This window comes from Solanum stenotomum, chromosome 8 (genome assembly GCF_019186545.1).
Source record: "Solanum stenotomum isolate F172 chromosome 8, ASM1918654v1, whole genome shotgun sequence".
Lineage (NCBI taxonomy): Eukaryota > Viridiplantae > Streptophyta > Magnoliopsida > Solanales > Solanaceae > Solanum > Solanum stenotomum.
The window spans coordinates 1,103,176-1,122,071 of NC_064289.1; the positions used below are offsets into that span (position 1 = coordinate 1,103,176).

At 29.5% G+C, this 18,896-nt stretch overlaps 5 protein-coding genes across 8 annotated transcripts in view; 3 read left to right on the forward strand and 2 right to left on the reverse strand.

Annotated features, from left to right (window-relative positions):
- The window catches only part of LOC125874333 (wound-induced basic protein), a 120,347-nt gene that overhangs the window by 63,531 nt on the left and 37,920 nt on the right, over window positions 1–18,896 (forward strand). The gene's annotated exons all lie outside the window — the stretch shown is intronic.
- Window positions 217–556, reverse strand: LOC125872281 (uncharacterized; the record flags this gene model as incomplete). Its single annotated transcript, XM_049552994.1, has 2 exons — window positions 217–374; window positions 453–556. Coding segments are annotated over 2 exons (207 nt in total), but the record flags the coding sequence as incomplete, so codon positions are not given.
- Window positions 4,183–7,236, reverse strand: LOC125874313 (protein XRI1-like). 4 transcript variants are annotated; one of them, XM_049555176.1, is made up of 9 exons: window positions 6,952–7,236; window positions 6,028–6,083; window positions 5,821–5,955; window positions 5,594–5,733; window positions 5,190–5,253; window positions 5,009–5,126; window positions 4,882–4,922; window positions 4,640–4,723; window positions 4,183–4,467 (listed from the first exon to the last, which is right to left on the reverse strand). In XM_049555176.1, the coding sequence occupies exons 1-9, from the start codon at window positions 6,984–6,986 to the stop codon at window positions 4,193–4,195; spliced, it is 948 nt and encodes a 315-aa protein (XP_049411133.1). In that variant the 5' UTR covers window positions 6,987–7,236; the 3' UTR covers window positions 4,183–4,192. The 4 variants fall into 4 exon arrangements, with proteins under 4 accessions (XP_049411133.1, XP_049411134.1, XP_049411132.1 ...); XM_049555177.1 differs by having other exon boundaries at window positions 5,009–5,111; window positions 6,028–6,086; window positions 6,952–7,235; XM_049555175.1 differs by having other exon boundaries at window positions 6,028–6,086; window positions 6,952–7,235.
- LOC125872282 (putative xyloglucan endotransglucosylase/hydrolase protein 1) lies at window positions 13,153–14,209 on the forward strand. Its single transcript, XM_049552995.1, has 3 exons — window positions 13,153–13,272; window positions 13,367–13,560; window positions 13,855–14,209. The coding sequence occupies exons 1-3, from the start codon at window positions 13,153–13,155 to the stop codon at window positions 14,207–14,209; spliced, it is 669 nt and encodes a 222-aa protein (XP_049408952.1).
- On the forward strand, window positions 15,867–18,721 carry LOC125874323 (RPM1-interacting protein 4-like). Its single transcript, XM_049555193.1, has 4 exons — window positions 15,867–16,193; window positions 16,985–17,515; window positions 18,084–18,272; window positions 18,459–18,721. Exons 1-4 carry the CDS (start codon window positions 16,188–16,190, stop codon window positions 18,480–18,482), a joined length of 750 nt encoding a protein of 249 aa, XP_049411150.1. The 5' UTR covers window positions 15,867–16,187; the 3' UTR covers window positions 18,483–18,721.

Sequence of the window (18,896 nt, forward strand, 5' to 3'; positions counted from 1 at the left end):
CATTCATACTTCACATGGACCTAATTAACCATGGATATTATACCTAAGGTGGAAGTACTTATTTCTTTGCCTAATAGAAGCAACGAATAATACGGATATTCATATATTTCTTTCTCCATTTCATCAGATGCAAGATTTTCAGAGTAAGAGTAATCACAAGAGGAAATTTCATTGCAGAAGAAGACACAATCAAAGGTACAAAAGCCAAACACACGATGAACAATGACCTCAAGAATCTATAACTCATGCCCCCTTTTTACTCATTTCCCAACTATTTCTTCTTGATGTTATGACTTTCCGATTTGTCTATGTTCCATCCATCTCCCGCCTGTGCTGCTTTCTTTTTCGCTTTCTCTTGAAGTGCCTTTGCATCCCTGTTGAAATATTGAACACAACATCCATGTCAGGAACATGAATTAAGCAATTTTGGCATATAACAAGTAAGGTTCAACCTTTCTCGTCGTTGTTCAGGGGTTAATCCATCATTTTTAGGTGTCTTGGACTTGTGGTTTCCCCTGGCTTGTGCCCTTTCACGATCTCGGTCTCTCTGGTTCCCGCGTTAGCTTAAGTTAAGGCCAAAACAGGCAGGGATCAAATTGAAGTATGACAACATCGATCTTACCAAATTTGGAAATCAAAGCTGAAGATAAGGTCTCAGGCTGAGGCAAACGCACAATTGAATGATTGATTACAGGTACATACATGTTCAATGTCGAAAACACTCATTCAGTTAAACGGTTTAATATAGGCTGCATTTGCCTCTATTTACAAATTTTATCAGCACGAGAGATTACTTTAGAGTTTAGACAAAGCTCAAAAATTTAGTTCTGCCCTTTTTTTAGTAGTAATAAGAAAGAGTCTTCTTTTTATGCAGCCAAGAAACAGGGACGGAGCTAGTAAGGGTCTAGGTCCTCCCGCAAAAATATATATTAGTTAAAAACTTAAAATTATATGTTATATATGTAAAAATATATGTTGAACCCTATGACTTCTTCATGCGACTACTTTTTCAATTTTATTACTACATCTGTCTCAATTTATATGACATTTTTCATTTTTCAAAAATCAAACTGTTAAAATTTGATCGAAAATTTGGACATGAAATCTTTAATTTTTTTAAATTAAATTTATATATTTGTAAACTACGTAAAACGTTTATTATAAATCACAATAATTGATAATTCAAAATGTTTAAAAAATCTATGAAAAACTTACGGTAAAAAATTAGAGTTGATGGACAGAGGGAGTACTTTTTTTTTAATATTTAGCAAGTTTTCCAATTCCACCATTCTACATTGTATGTTCAAGATATCAAAGGACTATATACATATTTAATTTGCGACCACAAGATTCATAAACTCCTTTAAACTTTGCATCCGATCAAACTAAAACACTTGAATTGGGACGGAAAGAGAATGAGATAACACTAGAAAAAGCTCTAATTTTTAAATAATCAGAGAAAAGAAAGAAACATATCATAAGGATATGAGACATTCTTGATTCTCCAACAGCAAAGCACAGATCTAAAGACAAATAGCTCTAAACAAAAATGCTGGAACCAAAAGAGGACATTTAGATTAAATTACTACCCCAAATAAAATCCAAAATTGAAAGAGAAGAAAAGGGGTAGTTACCTGATTGAACTATGGACTATAATTTGTTAGCTTAAGATTGAAATTAGAGCACAGAAATTTAATAATTTGATTATTAATTAATTAAATTGGAGAAGTGAGGAGTTCGTGGGAGAAAAGGGAAGTTTATAGTAAAGTTCAGAAGAATCCAGAAGAAATGGACTTGCTTTTTCTTTCACCGAAGATTACATATTTTTTTTATTTTTGTATATTATCGTGTTCAATATCCATATTAAAATTCAGTTTGCGAAATCTATATTTTTAATAAGATTTTTTTTTCATTTTTGAATGGTAATGATAAGAAATGTCATAATAAAATACACTTATTTTGCCGTTCAGAAGAATCTAGAAGAAATGGACTTCCTATTTTCTAGAAGAAGTATATATGTTTGAAATACGGTATTAAATAGTCTATGAAGATAGTAGATGCTCATGAAAGTTTAGTATTGTAACAACAAATTCAATCAAAGTTAAAATATTCTTCATACCCTTATATCCCTATTTTCTACTCACTTCTTCTTCCACCAAGCTTATATTTTATAGGGTGAAAAAAAAAAGCTTATAATTTTATATATTATTATTATTATTATTATTATGTTATTTCTTATTTAGTACAGCAAGGCTTATTTGTATGTGCTTTCAACAAAATTTTCTTTTATTCTTAAAATTTAATTTCAAAACATCTATAATTAAATATAAAAGAGATCTCAACTATCATACTAAAATTTGCAATCGAGCATGTAATTATAAGGATGAGAAATGTTATAAAGCAAAGACCGATCATGAAAACTCATATTTTATATACAATAAGATAACCATCGTAAAGAACTAATCTTTATTAGAGTAAATATAAATAAGAGAAACATAAGCTCCATATTTATTTATAACATAAGAAAAAAAAAATAAAACAAGGAAGAAATAATTTATTTATTTTTTTAAAAAAAAACATATTAAGATTTTCAAGGGCATTTTGGTCCTCCTTCTTGAGTCTTCCAATCTCTATAACATGAACAACAATCTTTTTGTCCCAAAGTACCCGGTGGAACACAATGACACCAATTACAACACTTGTTACAAAATAATAAACAATTGTTCTTGTGAGACGTTGCTGAGCATCGTTTATCACACGCATTTAAACATTCTACAAAAATAGAAGAAAAAATATATATAATCTAGTTAATTTCTTCGAGTAAAGTCGATTAATTGATTAATTCAAAATTTAAAAAGTTCTTACGATTGTTAGGAACGTAGCAAGTGGTTTCACCAACGGAAGGTTTTGCTAGAAGTGAAGCATAAAAATCTTGACGTGCCTATTTGTTCAATAAAAATATGATGAATTAGTCAAATTAATGAATTTCAGATATCAAATGCAAGTGAAAATATGCGAAAGGGAATAGCAGTAAAAGTTATTCACTCACTAGAGAAACTTCAATGAGACACAATGAGGCAACCAACAAAAGAAGCAAAAAAGCTTGAGATCTAACAGCCATTGTTGAAGACTTGAATTATATGGTGATTGGACTTGATTTCTTGCTTTTTAATATATTTTATGGCAATCCTTTTATATCTATCCTAATTTTACACATTATGATAAATTAGTATCATATGGTAAGAGCAGATTAACATAATTCCTGCCTAAAATTTCTACGGAAAAAGATTTGCATAACATAATCAAGGATTGTATTGCCAAAACATTATTGCAAGTATTTGGAAAGTTAATATTTAGTCATTAGTAGTATTTTTGAAATTAAAAAATTATATAATTTTTTTTTTTGCGTCATTCATTAATAGACCAAAAAGAAATTTCTGGCGAATGGATCATCAATGTACATGATTAGATGGTAAAAATGCAGTAACTTTTACTTGAAAAGATCATTTCTCACCCTTACAAATAAAATTAGAACGATGCAGAGAAATAGCTCATTTTTCATCCTTCAATATATCACAAGAAGCCAACAGCAGTTCAAATATATTTTACTCAAAGGCGGATGTAGCCCTTTGGACAGCTATGGACTCATGTGAACCACAACTTTTGACACGAACTCAACAAATATTAGATTTGAACCCATTATTACAATATATTCATTACAGAGTTCAACTCATTCTGTTTCTGACTATACTTTCACAAATTCAGCCATAGTTTCCTAATCCAACGACATTTTCACTTAACAGACATACCAATACCACTCATATTGTTAACAAAATCTATTGACAAGTTGTAGATGCATGTTTAGATAATGACTTACATAAGTTACATTACATGTGTAGAAATCCTGTGATATAATAATGCTTACATTGCCTGAAGGATAAGTACCCAAAAATTTTGCTAATTTATCAAAATAGATAAAGTCATTCATCTAATAAACCAATATACATTGAGATTCCAAAATAATGGGAGACTAATCCACTACTAAGTCTCCACATTTTCTCCCTAATAAAGACTGATTCAAAATTCAACTTATGTGCAGAAGACCTAAAACAGTACCATAAAATTGCTCTGTCAAAGGAATTTGGAGCAATCCCATGCTAAAGTTTGTCCAAGAAAAAACCATTTCAAGAGATTATCCTTTAGTTCTCATGATGGTAATGCTGCCTCTTCCACCCTCTGTGTGAATTTTTGTCTTGCCAATGACAGGCTTCCCGGAAAAAGCTGATGTCGGATAAGGTGGTGGATCTTGATTGTGTTGCTTTGATTTAGAGGGTGGCGGAGTACATATCTTTTTGTTGATCTCTTTTAAAGTCACATCTCCTTGAGCGCTGCAGGGTTTGATAAATCCAAATGGGTAAACTACAGAAGATGCACCTTTCTTGGGAGTCTTTGTGTATGAATTCCTACCTGGATGCATAGTCAGTTAAGAGTAGGAGCTCAGTAGCAGCCAGTATCGACAATGTTATCACAGGGGGTTCTTTTCAAAATGTAATGAATTCAACGCGGCTATTTGAGACTCAATGATTGATAAGTGTAACCTTGAATAAAGTAAGAGTGTAATCATAGATAAAGTATTAACCTTTGAAAACAATGTTTCCATAAGTACGAGCAGGACTGCTTTTAACCATAGTTATATCGCATTCTGGTGGGGAATTGACAACTTCTGCAACAGATAAGCTGACATCAATCAAATATTAAACAAGAATAACATGAAAAGGAAGACGAGAACACCAGCACATGATGAATATAGAGGAGCCAGACCAAAAAGAAAGGAAGAACAAAAGAAAAAGAACATTCTCAATGGAAAGAGAGATTCCCTACCCATTGTGTCTGCTTGAACATCAGATACTCCAGATGCATTCCTGTTAAAATAAATGTGTAAGAGCAGAGCACACATAGCATAACTAAAAGTCATTATGAGCATGGAAGGCTAAGGATGAAAAGTTACATATCCTCGGAAATAATCTGCAACTCAGGATCATTAATGCAATCAGTAAGCCATTCTTCAGATGACTCATCAAAACCTTCCTGAGCCGAAGATGTTGCACCATCTAGAAAAACGTATTCTGTCAATAACGAATTTAACAAATTAAGCAGATAAACTTTACAAAAATGTAGCAGAGACTGACCTGCACATTCGGAAAACCAGTCTGACACATCACTCCTAGCTTCTTCAAAATATGCATTCCTCTCCTGCATTATCCAACTTCCATGTAAAATCAGTTTTATAGAAATCATTTCCTCAGATACTTTTTCTGCATTACGTAGTAACATAAACATGTAAAATGAAGCAGAACTGAAAAGGTGCATTTGTCACAAGAGGTTTCCTTACGGAGCGAATTCCACCGCTGAACTGTTGGCTTAATAAAATGCCTAACTTGGTTTAACGTGTCGGAAGCAACATACATTATTAATGTTAAAGTTAACTTGGTTCGCGTGTGGGAAACAACATACATTATTTATGCTAAAGTATGATTAGAAGTGTGCTATACTAGACAACTCAAAACACATAGCAAAAGGTAGTAGGAGTAACTTTAGATTTTAAGAAAGTTAACGCAAGCTCTTCGTTTGAACCAGTGGAATCCAGGATCTCAGCATCAAATTGTAGCACTCGACGTCTTTTTACTGGTTTAGAAGGTTCTCTGTACTGCTCCAATTGCTTACTTGTAACATCTGGATCAAACCACTTAAATCAGGATAAGATGCTTCAAACATGCTGAGTATTAGAAGAAAGATAATTGTTATATTTGGATCCTGTACCCTTGACATTGGAAGTCAACTCACCACAGTCCTTTACCGGGGTTGTCTCATCATCAAACATGTAGGAAATATCTTTGTTTTTTTCAGTTACACCAGTCCATGGACATCCTGATACGTCTGTTTGAGGCTGCAGCCCTGTTTAACATGGATGACTCCACTTAACTATCTTTTGCACTTATAACCAAACGAGAAAGCATCTACACTTACCAAAGTTCTCACTGTCTTGAAGAAAAGTTTCACCACATTGCCAATCCCATATCTCGCTGCTATAGTTTCATCAAAGAAAACAATGAATCCGTTCAATTCTAAACTTGCTATTTATCATAAATATATATGTTAAGACTACCTATCAACATGTATAAAAAATTACTTGAAGAAATCTCATTTTTCATGAAAGAATCATTAATCTTTTAAGTTGAAATTTACATATGCTTTTTGATACATAGAGTGGGAAACATAAATGTGGGAAATGTGTGAGGCATAATCACCCATGACACATACAAAATGCAAATTAAAAAGTATTAACATTGAGTCACTAGACGAAATTAGCAGCTGTGCGGGTGCCATTCATATGAGAACAATAACCCTATATATTAATACAATAACAACAACGATGCCTCAATATCAAGCAAGTAAGGGACAACTATACTAATCAGGTTGCTCCATTCAAGTAATCACACAATATATTCTTCTGAAGTTCAAAGAAAACGAATGAACTACAGAACTGAACAATCAAACTAGAACAATAACATCATTATAATTCACCAAAATTGTAGTCAACTACATAAATCATCACAGAGAACCCCCAATATATTCATCTAGGGCTCAAACAAATCACATTAAAATTAAAAAATAAACATGATAGTCAAACTAAAAGAAAAAATCATTTTCAGGACTAATAAACTTGAAATGCACCATTGAACTATATATTCCTACACAACCACAATACTCAATCCAAGCAAGTGAACATAACTCAATCACAAGCAAGTACAGATCAACAAAATAAAATACAATCACAGCATTTTGACACCGACAAAATGTAAATACAGCCATTGTTACTCCATCTAAGCAATAAAACAAATATAATCGTTCAACAAAAACACATGAAATCAAAAAAAAAAAAAAAAAAACCTGTTAGTATCGAAATCCATGGACAGATCAGCCATATCCGTAAAACCACAACATAAAAATGACCGTTCAGCAAATAGAAAATTTAAAAAAATGGAGAAAAAAAGTAGATATAAAACTGATGAGTCCTATTCTATACGGAAGAAAGTGCCGAACAGAGACTGTACTGGACTGATGTGTCTCAGTCTCTCAGATAACCACAAAAAAAAAATTGCTTTCTCCGTTTCCGTTTAGAGTGGGTGAAGCAATTTATTAAATGTTTGGGAAGAATTGTGTCCCGCAAGTTTCTTTCTTCTTTAGTTAAAATTAAATATATAAATATTTTTTTCGAAGAGATGCGTCCATTACAGTGACAGAGAGTATATAGTGGCCCTCATTTGATGGGGCCATCACTCTCTGTCTCCATCATTTCTCCCTTTTCTTTCCATTTGTTTCGCGTGAGTTTATTTTTTTATTTAATAAATAAATTCGTCCTTTGAGTTTTGGGTACTTTTATTTTCTCTTTCATTTAATTTATTCTCACCACATTTAATACTTTATATTCATTAAATCTAACTGCTTCAATATTGAAATGTATTAAATTTTACTAGTTTGTAAAGTGGTGATGGGTGGTAAAGAATAGGAATGAATGGGTGGTTGTGATAGTCGAGATGGTTTATGATCCGCAATAGTAATATTATTGTAATGGTTGATTAATATTTGTATAGTAGTTGTGGAGGTGATTAGTGGTAATGAGTGTCGCTCGTGTTATGGTGGTGATAATGTTTAACGATTGTAATTATGTAATATTTTATATGTTTTGTTTTACTTGGACTATGTTGATTTGATACCATTCTTATGAGATTTTTACTAGTATGTATATTACTAAACTAATCTTATTAATGATGATTTAAAACTCTAAATTGGACTAGTATTACTTTATTTAGTTATTTAATATTAAAAATAGTATGAAGAAATGTAATAATAAAATTGTTTTGATTTACTAAAATAGATTTAAAAAGGTTATATTTTTATAATAAAAAACTAAGTAAAATGAAATGCAAGAAATACATCTAGCGGTGACTATTATTTATGAATATAATGATTAGGAAAAAATATATTCTTAATAATGTTAAAACGTTATTTACAATTTTTAATAAATTAGATCTATTTAAAGTTTTAAACACATTAAATAATTAGATCATGAACAAAAATAATATATATTTAATAATTTAAGATTGAAATTAAATTTATAATTAATGTAACTTAAAGTACAAATGGAACCTTAATTTAATTGCAAACGAATTTCAAATCAATTTATGCGACTCATAATGTCACTTAAAGCGTAAACAGATGGAACCTTAATTTAATTGCAAAAGAATTTCAAATCAATTTTGCGACTCAATAAAAAAATTGCACATAAAAAACAAAGTGGTGGGTGTGGGGTATCACATACATTAATTGAGGTAAAAGTTATTGAACTTTAGGAAAGTATTATAAAATATTATTAAATTATATATTTTATAATAAATAATCACTCTATTTTATTCTCTCAAAAGGTCATCAAATTATTTAAGTGGCACGATCTAGTTCTATGATCAAGTGTCTTCATGTGGTATTTAAGCATTAATTGGATGATGTTTTTTATTACAAAGAATAATATAATAATTTTGCATGATACTTAGCAAAATAGTATGACTTATCTTACCAGAAATTATTTTATGAATTGATATATATCGTCAATAATTCATAATTTAAAATATATTTAATTAACAAGTGACAAAATATCATTCATAATTTTAAACCATACATTCAAATGATTGAATCGTACGTGAATCATCATTGATCTATATAACTTAATATTATTCCTACTACAACAACAATAAAGATTTGTTTCAATCAAGTAAAGGTCAAATATATAAAATACTCATTGATCGTATTGATACGTTTAATTAATAACAAAAAACAAATACGCATCTGAGGCTCAAAGAATATGCATGGGTTTTATTGTGTTTTTTTATTATATATATTATAAAAAAATGATGAGTCATTTGAAAGTCAATTTAATTTTCAGTATTTTCACAACTGACAAAATTGAAAGCCTAATGGCCAATATATTCATACTACAATAACCTCCGATCCCAATTAAAATTATTTTATCCAAACAATAAAACAATATATACTCATTTGTGGTTCAACATATAAAACTAAAAATGAATAAATATCAGTTAGTATTGAAATTCGTGGGTAGATCAAACATTTTCATTAATTTCAAAACTTAAAAATAGCAACGATCATATCATAGATAGAAAATGAAAAGAAAAGAACACAAAAGGTAAAATGTGAGAATGATGGAGAAATTGGAGACAACATGTATTTTATCAAGAAAAAAAATAGAGTTTAATTTCTTTGATTATTTTGACTTTAGAAATCTAAAATTTTAATTTATAAATTAATAGATAAATCTTAGAAGATATAAAATAGATAGTACTTCATATATTATTTAGCACAAATACAGATAAAAAAAAAAACTTAAATCAAATTAATTTGAAAATTAAATTAAGTTTAATGGAAGATCTATTAAAAATAAATCAAGGCCAGGGTGAATTGAAAGTAATTCAATTTAAATCATCTTAAATCAATCCATAATATTTTAAATAGATTAGACAAATCATTTTATATTTGAACTCATTTTAGACCGACTTGGCATGCTTTTCTTAGATAATCACAAAAAGATGCTTTCTTTGTTCCTATTTTGAGTGAATTGTGTCTCGCAAATTTATTTCATTTGTAGTTATAATGTTATATAGTACTCCCTTCGTTTTAATAAAAATAATATAATTTAACTTATTATAAAATTTAAGAAAATAAAAAAATATTTGATGACCCATCATTCTCTATCTCCAACATTTCTCTCTTTTCTCTCTTGGTTTCGCGTGAGTTTATTTAATAAAGTGCTCCTTTAAGTTTTGGGGTAGATCTATGTTCCATCTCATTAATTTATTCTTTAACACATTTAATCCCTTACGTTATTAAATATAACCCACTTCTTATTGGTCTATTTTTTTAAGATTAAGTTAAAAGTGTAAACAAATGAAACCTTAATCTAAATGCAAAAGAATTTCAACTCGAAAATTGCACTTGAAAAAAAAACGTGGTGGGGAATCAATACACTAATTGAGGTAAAAGGTATTCCAACTTTAGCAAAGTCTCATAAAATTATTACTTAAATTATGTATTTTATGATAATAAAAAGTAACTCAATTTTATTTAATTATCCTAAAAAGCCATCAAATTATTTGAGTGACACATTTTAGTTTTTTTTTTTTAAATACAAAAATAAAAAAATTCATTTAATGTGTGGTACTCGTATTAAAGTTTGATTAATTTGATTCCATGCCATATAAGACTCTATTCGGAGGGAAGCGTTCCATACGAAGAATCTTTTGCATATTTATAACTCGAATGAAATAACTCTCACCACATCCTTTGATGGTCACATGTCTTAATTCTATGATCAAGTGACTTCATGATATTTAAGCTTAGTTGAATGTTATATTTATTATTATTTTTTAAAAAAAATTTCCATTATTAAGCAAAATTGTATGATTTTATTTTTTTACAAAAGATTAATTTACTAATTCAGTTTATCAAAAAAAAGTTAAGCAATTATTCGTAAAGTTACTAGTATACAAATTGTATTACTAATTCTTTTGGAGACGGTATAATATGAGATAATATAATAATTCCTTTTTGCTTCTGACAAGATATTATAATTTCTTTGTCTTATCTAATTAATTACTTTATTTTATAATACTCTGGCATGCTTTATTCTGTACAGAGAGTATAACGCACTAAAAAAATATGCTTAGCAGGTAAGCATGTAACTTGTGACACTCATAAAATATGTATACTTTTTTTTTTTTAGTGTAAACTAAATTATTCGGGTTGTTTGGTTCGTGGGATATTTTAAAATTAAATTTGTGATTAGATTATTTCAAAATTAAATTTGAGAGAAGATTTATATCTTTAATCAAGTAAAGTATAAATTTAATTCTGAATATCACAACTTATTTTGTCAAATTTGATGTTATTTTATCTCTTTTTTTTATTTGATTGAAGAAATAAATTTTATTAGAATTACAATTCAAAAAATACAATCTTTGAATTAACTTAATCCGCAAACAAAACACCTTCATTTGAGTAAAATGTAAAATTAAACAATTGTTTCTTTGTCAAATTAAAAGGTAATGATATTGGTTCCCAAAAATATCTAAGCTTTTGCACTTCCCAAAACAAAGCCACATAGAAGTACCTAATAAGAAAAGATTTTTTTTTTAAAAAAATAATAATTATTATATTTATTTATATTCTAATAAGTTGTATAGGTATTTATTTATAGAAAAAAAAAAACTAAGATTGATCCACTCTAAATAAGCATAGCGTTGATACTCACACCATACTTATTTACTTTTCAAATATTTTTTAATTTGATTTTTCTTTTTACTTGTTATTTTTAATTTATCAAGGAACAATATTATACCCTCGATTTATTAATATTGAGTTGATATTTTTAAAAAGTATAGTGAGTAAATATATTTGGGACTCCACCAATTAATAGGGTTAAAATAGTAAATCCACTGCACCAATTATTATTTTTCTTAATAAGTATGTCAAGTTAAAATTTGGCAAGTAAAAAGAGACCGAAGAAGTATTATGTACTCTTCATATTTATGTTTTCTATCTCTGTTAAGTAATCAATATTTATTATATTAAAAATAAAATAAATAAATAAAATTATATCTTGATTTTTAAAAGAATGTACTTTAACTCATGGTTGACTAAATGAAACAGATATAACCCTTTATACTAAGAAATTTCACATCATATGTAAATTAGCAGATTTTTTTTTTGAATTAAAATTCAGGTTATATAAAATAATTGTATTTATCCAATATCTGAATTCGGTAAAAAAATAAAATCTTTTACACTTCTTTGACCATTGATGGAGCAGATTATTGATTTCACAGAAAATAGATGTAATTAGATTCTCAATAAATTTATATATAGAGTCATCTATTAAATATTTTTCTTAATTAAGAGAATGGGAAACAGTAATTAATAGTATGTATCCAAAATATTTTTAAAATAATGGTCTGTTGTTAATAATTCATAATTAAGTAATCAAAAAATACATTTACATAAGCAAGTTAGTACTCATGCTGACGAATACAATTCAAAGAACTTAATTATAATCTTTAACCATACTTTCAATTAAGCAAGTAAGTTAGGAATATTAATTAAACTTTCATTTTATATATTCAATTATTATGTAATCAACTATATATGGTAGGTAGATATTATAATTAATGGTGATTAACACCAATATCTGAATTAACATTTGCATAGATTAACATACCATAAAAAAAAAACTTACCATAAAATTATTTGGCATTATAAATATCATGAGTTTGATGAAAACTTAATTAGCAGTCAGTAAAATTGTCATTAGTTTAATGACAAGTTGTATTTCTCTCTCAATGGCTTCTTTTGAGTTTATGAGTATAATTATTTGTATTTTGATGCTTTTTGCTCTGTCACCAATTGATGCTATGGTTGATTTTAATCAATCTTATTATCCTTTGTGGGGTCAAAATCATATAACTTATATTAATCAAAGTAATGAAGTGCAGCTACTTTTGGATAAATCATCAGGTATATCTATCTTTTTATTTCTTGCCTTGATTTAATTCAGAATTTAGAGTCAATCAGTTATTATATACGTTTAATTCAGAATTTAAAGTCAACAAGGTTTTGCATTCGCTTAATTCAAAATTTAGATTCAATGAGTTAGATATAAATTAATCTATAAATCGCCTTAGATTTGCCATATATTTAATTATATTACTTCTCCATCATAAAAATTGAAAACTCATGTTTTTCTTTTCTTTTCTTTACAAGAAATTATGCCATTTCAATGACATTTTTAAATATTCTAGTAAGTCACATAAATATGAAAAAACTCATTTATTTTACACTAGAATTAAATATAGTAATTTCAATGTCCTTTTTTTGTTGCGGTTGTTGATACTTTCTCCGTCCCATATTAGTTGGTCATTTTTCCTTTTTAAACGCATATTAAGAAATTATAAATAAGGTGAGCAACTAATATGTAACAACTATTTTTAGAAAGATAATCAATTAATAAAGGACGACTTTTATCAAATGGTTACTGATGCAGGAGGAGCTGGATTCAAATCCAAAATACAATATGAATATGGATTATTTACACTAAGGATAAAGATGCCAGCTAAGAAGACCAATGGAGTCATCACAGCTTTCTACGTATGTTATTAATTATTTTTTCTTGATATGTATAAATGAGTACATATATAATTTTGAAAATATTATTTTTTTAAAATTAATTTTTTTATGACAGTTAATTTCAGATGATCAAGATGCAGGGGTTAATCATGATGAAATAGACTTTGAATTTATAGGGACTGAAGGAAGATTACAGACAAATATATTTGCTAATGATAGGGGTGGTAGAGAACAAGTTTTTCAACTTTCTTTTGATCCTTCTGAGGATTTTCATACTTATCAAATTCTTTATACTCCACAAAGAATAGTGTAAGTAATTATAATTAACTTCTTATGTTTGACATATTTTAGTATGTTAATTACCTTTATTAATAGGGAGTATCTTCTTTTTGTTCATTTTTTTGGTGAGTGTGGCTAATTCTTTTGATAGATTCATGCAAGTCTTATTTCAATAAAGTAGGAGGGAGTATCACATTCTAATGTTTTTTAATCCTCTTATTAAAATTTCTGACTCCACCACTGCTGATAACATCATTCATCGACTTCTTTAAAACCTCATTATAACACATACATGTACTTGTTTCTCTATGTTTTTTTTTGTAGGTTTTTTGTGGATAACATACCTATAAGGTCATTCAAGAACAACACAAAGAGAGGTATCAACTTTCCAACAAAATCACTATGGGCAGAAGCAAGCCTATGGATTTCAGATAGTGTGGTTTGGGCTGGAGCTGTTGATTGGGGCTATGCACCATTTATAGTTAGTTTTCAAGACTTCAACATTTCTGGCTGCCCTGCTGGTAGTAATTGCTTGCCATCCCCAGATTTTAGCCCCTGGACTAGGCCCAAATTAGGCCCAAAACAGTTGAAGCTTATGATGAATTTCAGAAAAAAACATATGACTTTTGATTATTGTAGGTCTACGGGAAATAAACATAGGTACGCAGAGTGTGCTTAGTTAATTTATGGGAAAGTTACGTGAGTTGATAAACATTACTAGTTTATTATTCACTATGATTACAATTTCATATTTAACAAATATGATTTTTATGTTTGCTATATGTGAAAATTGTTCTAATAAGTAATTATGATTCATAGGGTAATTAACAAGGGTAGAACAATAACATTAGATACAAATTTAAACGAAACTTGCCGCATTTGATTAGATTTTGTGTTTTTATTAGAAAATTTGTTAAATATATTTAAATGCTTAATTGTAATTCAGTAATTAAAATGACCAATGGGTTCGGTGATGAATTCAAATCCTATAGCTTTAAATCTCTATAACAAATTAAATTGTACTAATTATATTTTTTAAAAATATTTACTCATCCAATATATGATTTAATTTTTTTATAATAGATTAATTAATTAAACATAAAAAAATTAAAAATATTTTGTAATTTTAATTTATTATGAGAAGAAAAGGCACCAAATTCACCGAATGGAAATTTGCAAATATTTAATGGGTAATAATAATTAGTAGAAATGTTAGATTATTTGTCAACTTGGGTTAGATGGTGGCTCACACAAACATAAATATATATTTTTTCTTTTGGAATATTAATGGTTGAACAAAAAAGTCAAACAGAGATGGTCATGACTCAGCCTTCAAGATTGATATTTTTCTCTATCTTTAGAATATTCCAATTTAATATATTGAAAATCTAGGATTTGATTAATTCGAATTCGAGTTAAATTAATCCACTATCGGTAGAAGCCACCTACAATTGCTGGAACGTGTTACTATATAAATTTGATATAATAATATTTTTACATACATATAAATTTCAACACACTTTAATATAAAAGAGAGAAAATTTAAATTTTGAGTGTGACATTTTTGTACTTTTTCCATTTTATTTTTTTTGGATTATAAGTTTCCTAGTTATTGAAAGATTTATTATTCTAATTTTGAATGGTCCAACTTGGTGTGCTATGAACCTGTGCTTTCACTTTCAATTCTCTTTTTCAAATTTATAACGAGTAATCCAAAAAATAACGAGCAAGATAATCCAATTTTATCTGAACAAAAATAATTAAAATTGTCACAGTTCGAGTTACAATATTACAAGTTTAAATTATATAGTAATATTATTTGTAATTTTTCTTTTAATTTGACTATTCACAGTTGACTTTTTAGTGGGCAAAAAGTACAATAGCGAGAATACTATAATTTGAAAAATGTTTGCATTATGTGTTGAATTATATATTACTCCTAGTTCTTTTTTTAATATCTTGATTTTCTCTCTTTATATAAAATGCAAATGAGACATTCAACAAAGCAACCTATTTTCTTTATGTTAAATTAGTGGGTTGAGACTAGAGAGGAGTATTCAAAATATTAGATCTATTTTGTTTTTGAAAGAAAAATAGGAAAGTTGATTATAAAATGAAAATTCAGTATTCACTAATAAAATAATTTTAATACAACAAACTAAATACATAAAAAAAAAAAAAAATTAATTTCAGCATAACTAATAGAGAATAGTTAACCAGAGGTCTCGATTCGAGCCCTGAGTCTTGTTGGGAGCACCACTCTTGAATGGGTCCAGTAAAATGAGATTCAAATTTAATCGGAGTTTCAATATGACCAAGAAATAATAGAGAATAGTTAAGAGTGTTGTTGTAGAGGGAGCTAAGCAAGTGGAGCAATAATGGCGGAAAAAAACTTACTATAAGTAAAGTCGAGTGGGCAAGCATGGGGTAAAATTGACTTTGAGAGAGACGACTTGAAAACATTACAGGGTGTAAGAGGCGAATAGTCAACCAATACGTGCTGAGACACAGTCAGTCCTTTGAAAATTCTCACCATTTATATATACTCTCTTCAACGCTTCTCCCTCTGCACTTTCTTCTTCTTCGTCTTCTCTTGCAAAAAAAAAAACTTTTTTGCTCGAGGAACTGTTATCTATTTTTGCTTGCTGAGAACATCAATGGCTGTAAGTTTTCTTCAATAATTACTTTTTCGTTTCCGTTGCTTTATCCAAAATTGCTCTGCAATATGTGGTTGAAAATTAATTACTTGAAGTTTAGTACGTTTAAGTTTGTGAACAGATTAAAACGAGTAGCTTTTGCTTAGACTATGTATTTGTTTTCGTAAATTGATTAAATATGTTAGTGGTAAATTCAGTAACTAATACGAGCTATGAATTATGTGGAAAATTTAGATCTGTAAACTTCAAATCTGGCAATCATTGTAGCTTAGTTGGTTGATAATTTAAACTCTCACCTTGTCGGTGAAGGTTCTATCTTCCCCATTTTTTATAAAAACAAAATTCAAATACTATAGCTTCGCCTCTGTAGAGTCATTTGGTCTTCTTAGAAATTCAAATGCTAGTAGAAATGAAATGGTAGAGAATTATTAGGTCAAAAGAAGCTAATTATTACTAGATTGAAACGAGCTTAAATGGGGCAACATGGATATGGATACTATAAGTTTATGGGTTTCCTATATTTATCTCAAGTTAATATCTGAGATCACGATATTTAGTGGATTTGTTAATAAATATATAGGGTGATGAAAAAAGCTTATAGGTTTATGTGAACCTATAACCAACCCTAACATATTTGGATTGATTAGTAGTTTTTGTTGTTTTGTATATCTGGATCTATTTCAAGTATTTAGCTTAGATTCAATTATAGATTCCTGAGTATTTTTTCTTGAAAAATGACTTCCATCGTATCAAACACACTCACGGTTTGTTGAATTTTCTTTTAATTGTTACTGCAGCGTGCAAATGTGCCAAAGTTTGGAAATTGGGGAAATGAAGACAACACTCCGTATACTGTCGTTTTTGAGAATGCAAGGAAAACTCGAGGCGGAAAGATGATAAATCCGAATGACCCTCAAGAGAATCCGGACATGTTTCCGAATGTTGCTCCTCCCTCCAGGCCTAAAACTCCGACAGAGGAACCAGTGGGGACGGAAACAGCTAGGCAAACAAACAAGCACCGGGTGAGTAGAGAAGATGGTGATTTCCGTGCTAGTTCTCCAGCTCGCAATGAGCCAACTACTCATCAACGTCATGGTGGAGGTCGTGGATCAAATTCTGGTCGACCTTCTAGACCAAGTGGAGGGTCTGATCACAGCATTGCAAAATCACCACTTCACCCCAATTCCCAAGTGAAGATATCTGGACGTGTAGCTGCATCTCCTGTTTGGGAAGGGAAGAATTCATATGACAGTAGTCATGGTACACCTGGAAGATCATTCGAAAGTTCTCATGCTACTCCTGGAAGGCACCAAATGAAGCAAGAAAGTGTATGTTTCTTCCTATTCTATTTCGTGTTGCATAATATAGAAGATTAGATATTCAACTTGTGATAGCATGCCTTATTTGTCTTATATAACAGAGACAAACTAATTAGTAAGATATGTTTGTCAATAGTCAGTCCTTGAACTGCATTTGATACTTCGAGTTTAACTTGTTTACACTGACTGTGTAAAAAGTTTTACATTATTATGTCATCTAAAAGATAACTAAAGTCTAATGGTGTAATTTCCGGTATAGTAAGTTATATTCTTACCCGGGGCGAGCCAGCTTATTCCCTTGTGTGTTTACTTTTTTAGATTTTGAACCCCCTTAGTGAAAATCCAGGCTCCGCAAGTGGCTCTTACATTGTACCCCTTGGATCACATGTAACCAATAAGTTAACAAATACTGCTTTTGAGATCAAGCTGCAGCTAAATTTGCACGAAAAATGTTAATCACTTTGAACTTCAGTGCTTTTAAACAGATTATAGATTTTTGTCTAGTTCATTTTTCATATCATTGAGTTTGAGTCTAGGTTGATATTGAAATTGATCTGACTTCTTTATCTTCTAACAGCCTGATAGAGGAACAGTAGTTCCAAAATTTGGCGGATGGGATGACAACGATCCTCAGGATGCAGAAAATTACACTGAAGTTTTTAACAAGGTGCGAGAGCAAAGGCACGTAGATACTGGAAATATGCCAGCCGCAGGTGGTAGAACATCTTACAGCACACAAAGGCCACAGCGAAATGAAAAGCAGAAGGTATAGTAATTATTAAATCGTGTGACCTCCTCATTTAAAAGTTTGAACTGTTTGAAAGAACATACATTTAGTTTCTTAATTATATTATGTCTCAACACGCGTACTCACATTTTTGCCTTGTTCTTTTTCATGAGCCAAACACTCTTATTTCACCGTTTTTCTTATCCATTTCTCTGTATTCTGCAGAGCTGCTGCTTTCCTTTGTGGTGAAAATGAGGACCTTGTTTTTCTGGTGATCTGAAGCTATATTGGATGTGTAAATAGAACAACAAACAACGGTGCAACGCCAATCGTTTCTATGTTAAGAGGCTTCTTGTAGCAATATGTTTGGGCTAGTGATTTCTTGTATTTGTTATGCTTTCTACTGAAATTTTCACTTGTATGGTCTACTTATTGTTTTATTAATCATGTACTGTTTGTTCTTAAATCAAATTGATTTGTGTTAATTATGCTTCCCATTTGTGTTCCCTACAGAGAAAAGGAGCTAAAATGATGAATGTATTACTGATTTTGTAATGAAACTTGATGAAAAAGGTTAAATCTCTATGATAAACATTAAGTTAGCTTGGTAAAAATGATAACATGTTATTACAACAACAGCAACAACATAAAATCCCATTAGTG

Coding starts and splice junctions, on each gene's coding strand:
- LOC125874313 (XM_049555175.1), bottom strand. CDS start 6,986: ATGGCTGATCTGTCCATGGATTTCGATACTAACAG. Junction 5,254..5,593: donor TAACTTTCTTAAAATCTAAA/GTTACTCCTACT, acceptor TGGATAATGCAG/GAGAGGAATGCATATTTTGA. Junction 4,923..5,008: donor CAGATTATTTCCGAGGATAT/GTAACTTTTCAT, acceptor TTATTTTAACAG/GAATGCATCTGGAGTATCTG.
- LOC125872282 (XM_049552995.1), top strand. CDS start 13,153: ATGGTTACTGATGCAGGAGGAGCTGGATTCAAATCCAAAATACAATAT. Junction 13,273..13,366: donor GAGTCATCACAGCTTTCTAC/GTATGTTATTAA, acceptor TTTTTATGACAG/TTAATTTCAGATGATCAAGA. Junction 13,561..13,854: donor TATACTCCACAAAGAATAGT/GTAAGTAATTAT, acceptor TTTTTTTTGTAG/GTTTTTTGTGGATAACATAC.
- LOC125874323 (XM_049555193.1), top strand. Junction 17,516..18,083: donor ACCAAATGAAGCAAGAAAGT/GTATGTTTCTTC, acceptor ATCTTCTAACAG/CCTGATAGAGGAACAGTAGT. Junction 18,273..18,458: donor AGCGAAATGAAAAGCAGAAG/GTATAGTAATTA, acceptor TGTATTCTGCAG/AGCTGCTGCTTTCCTTTGTG.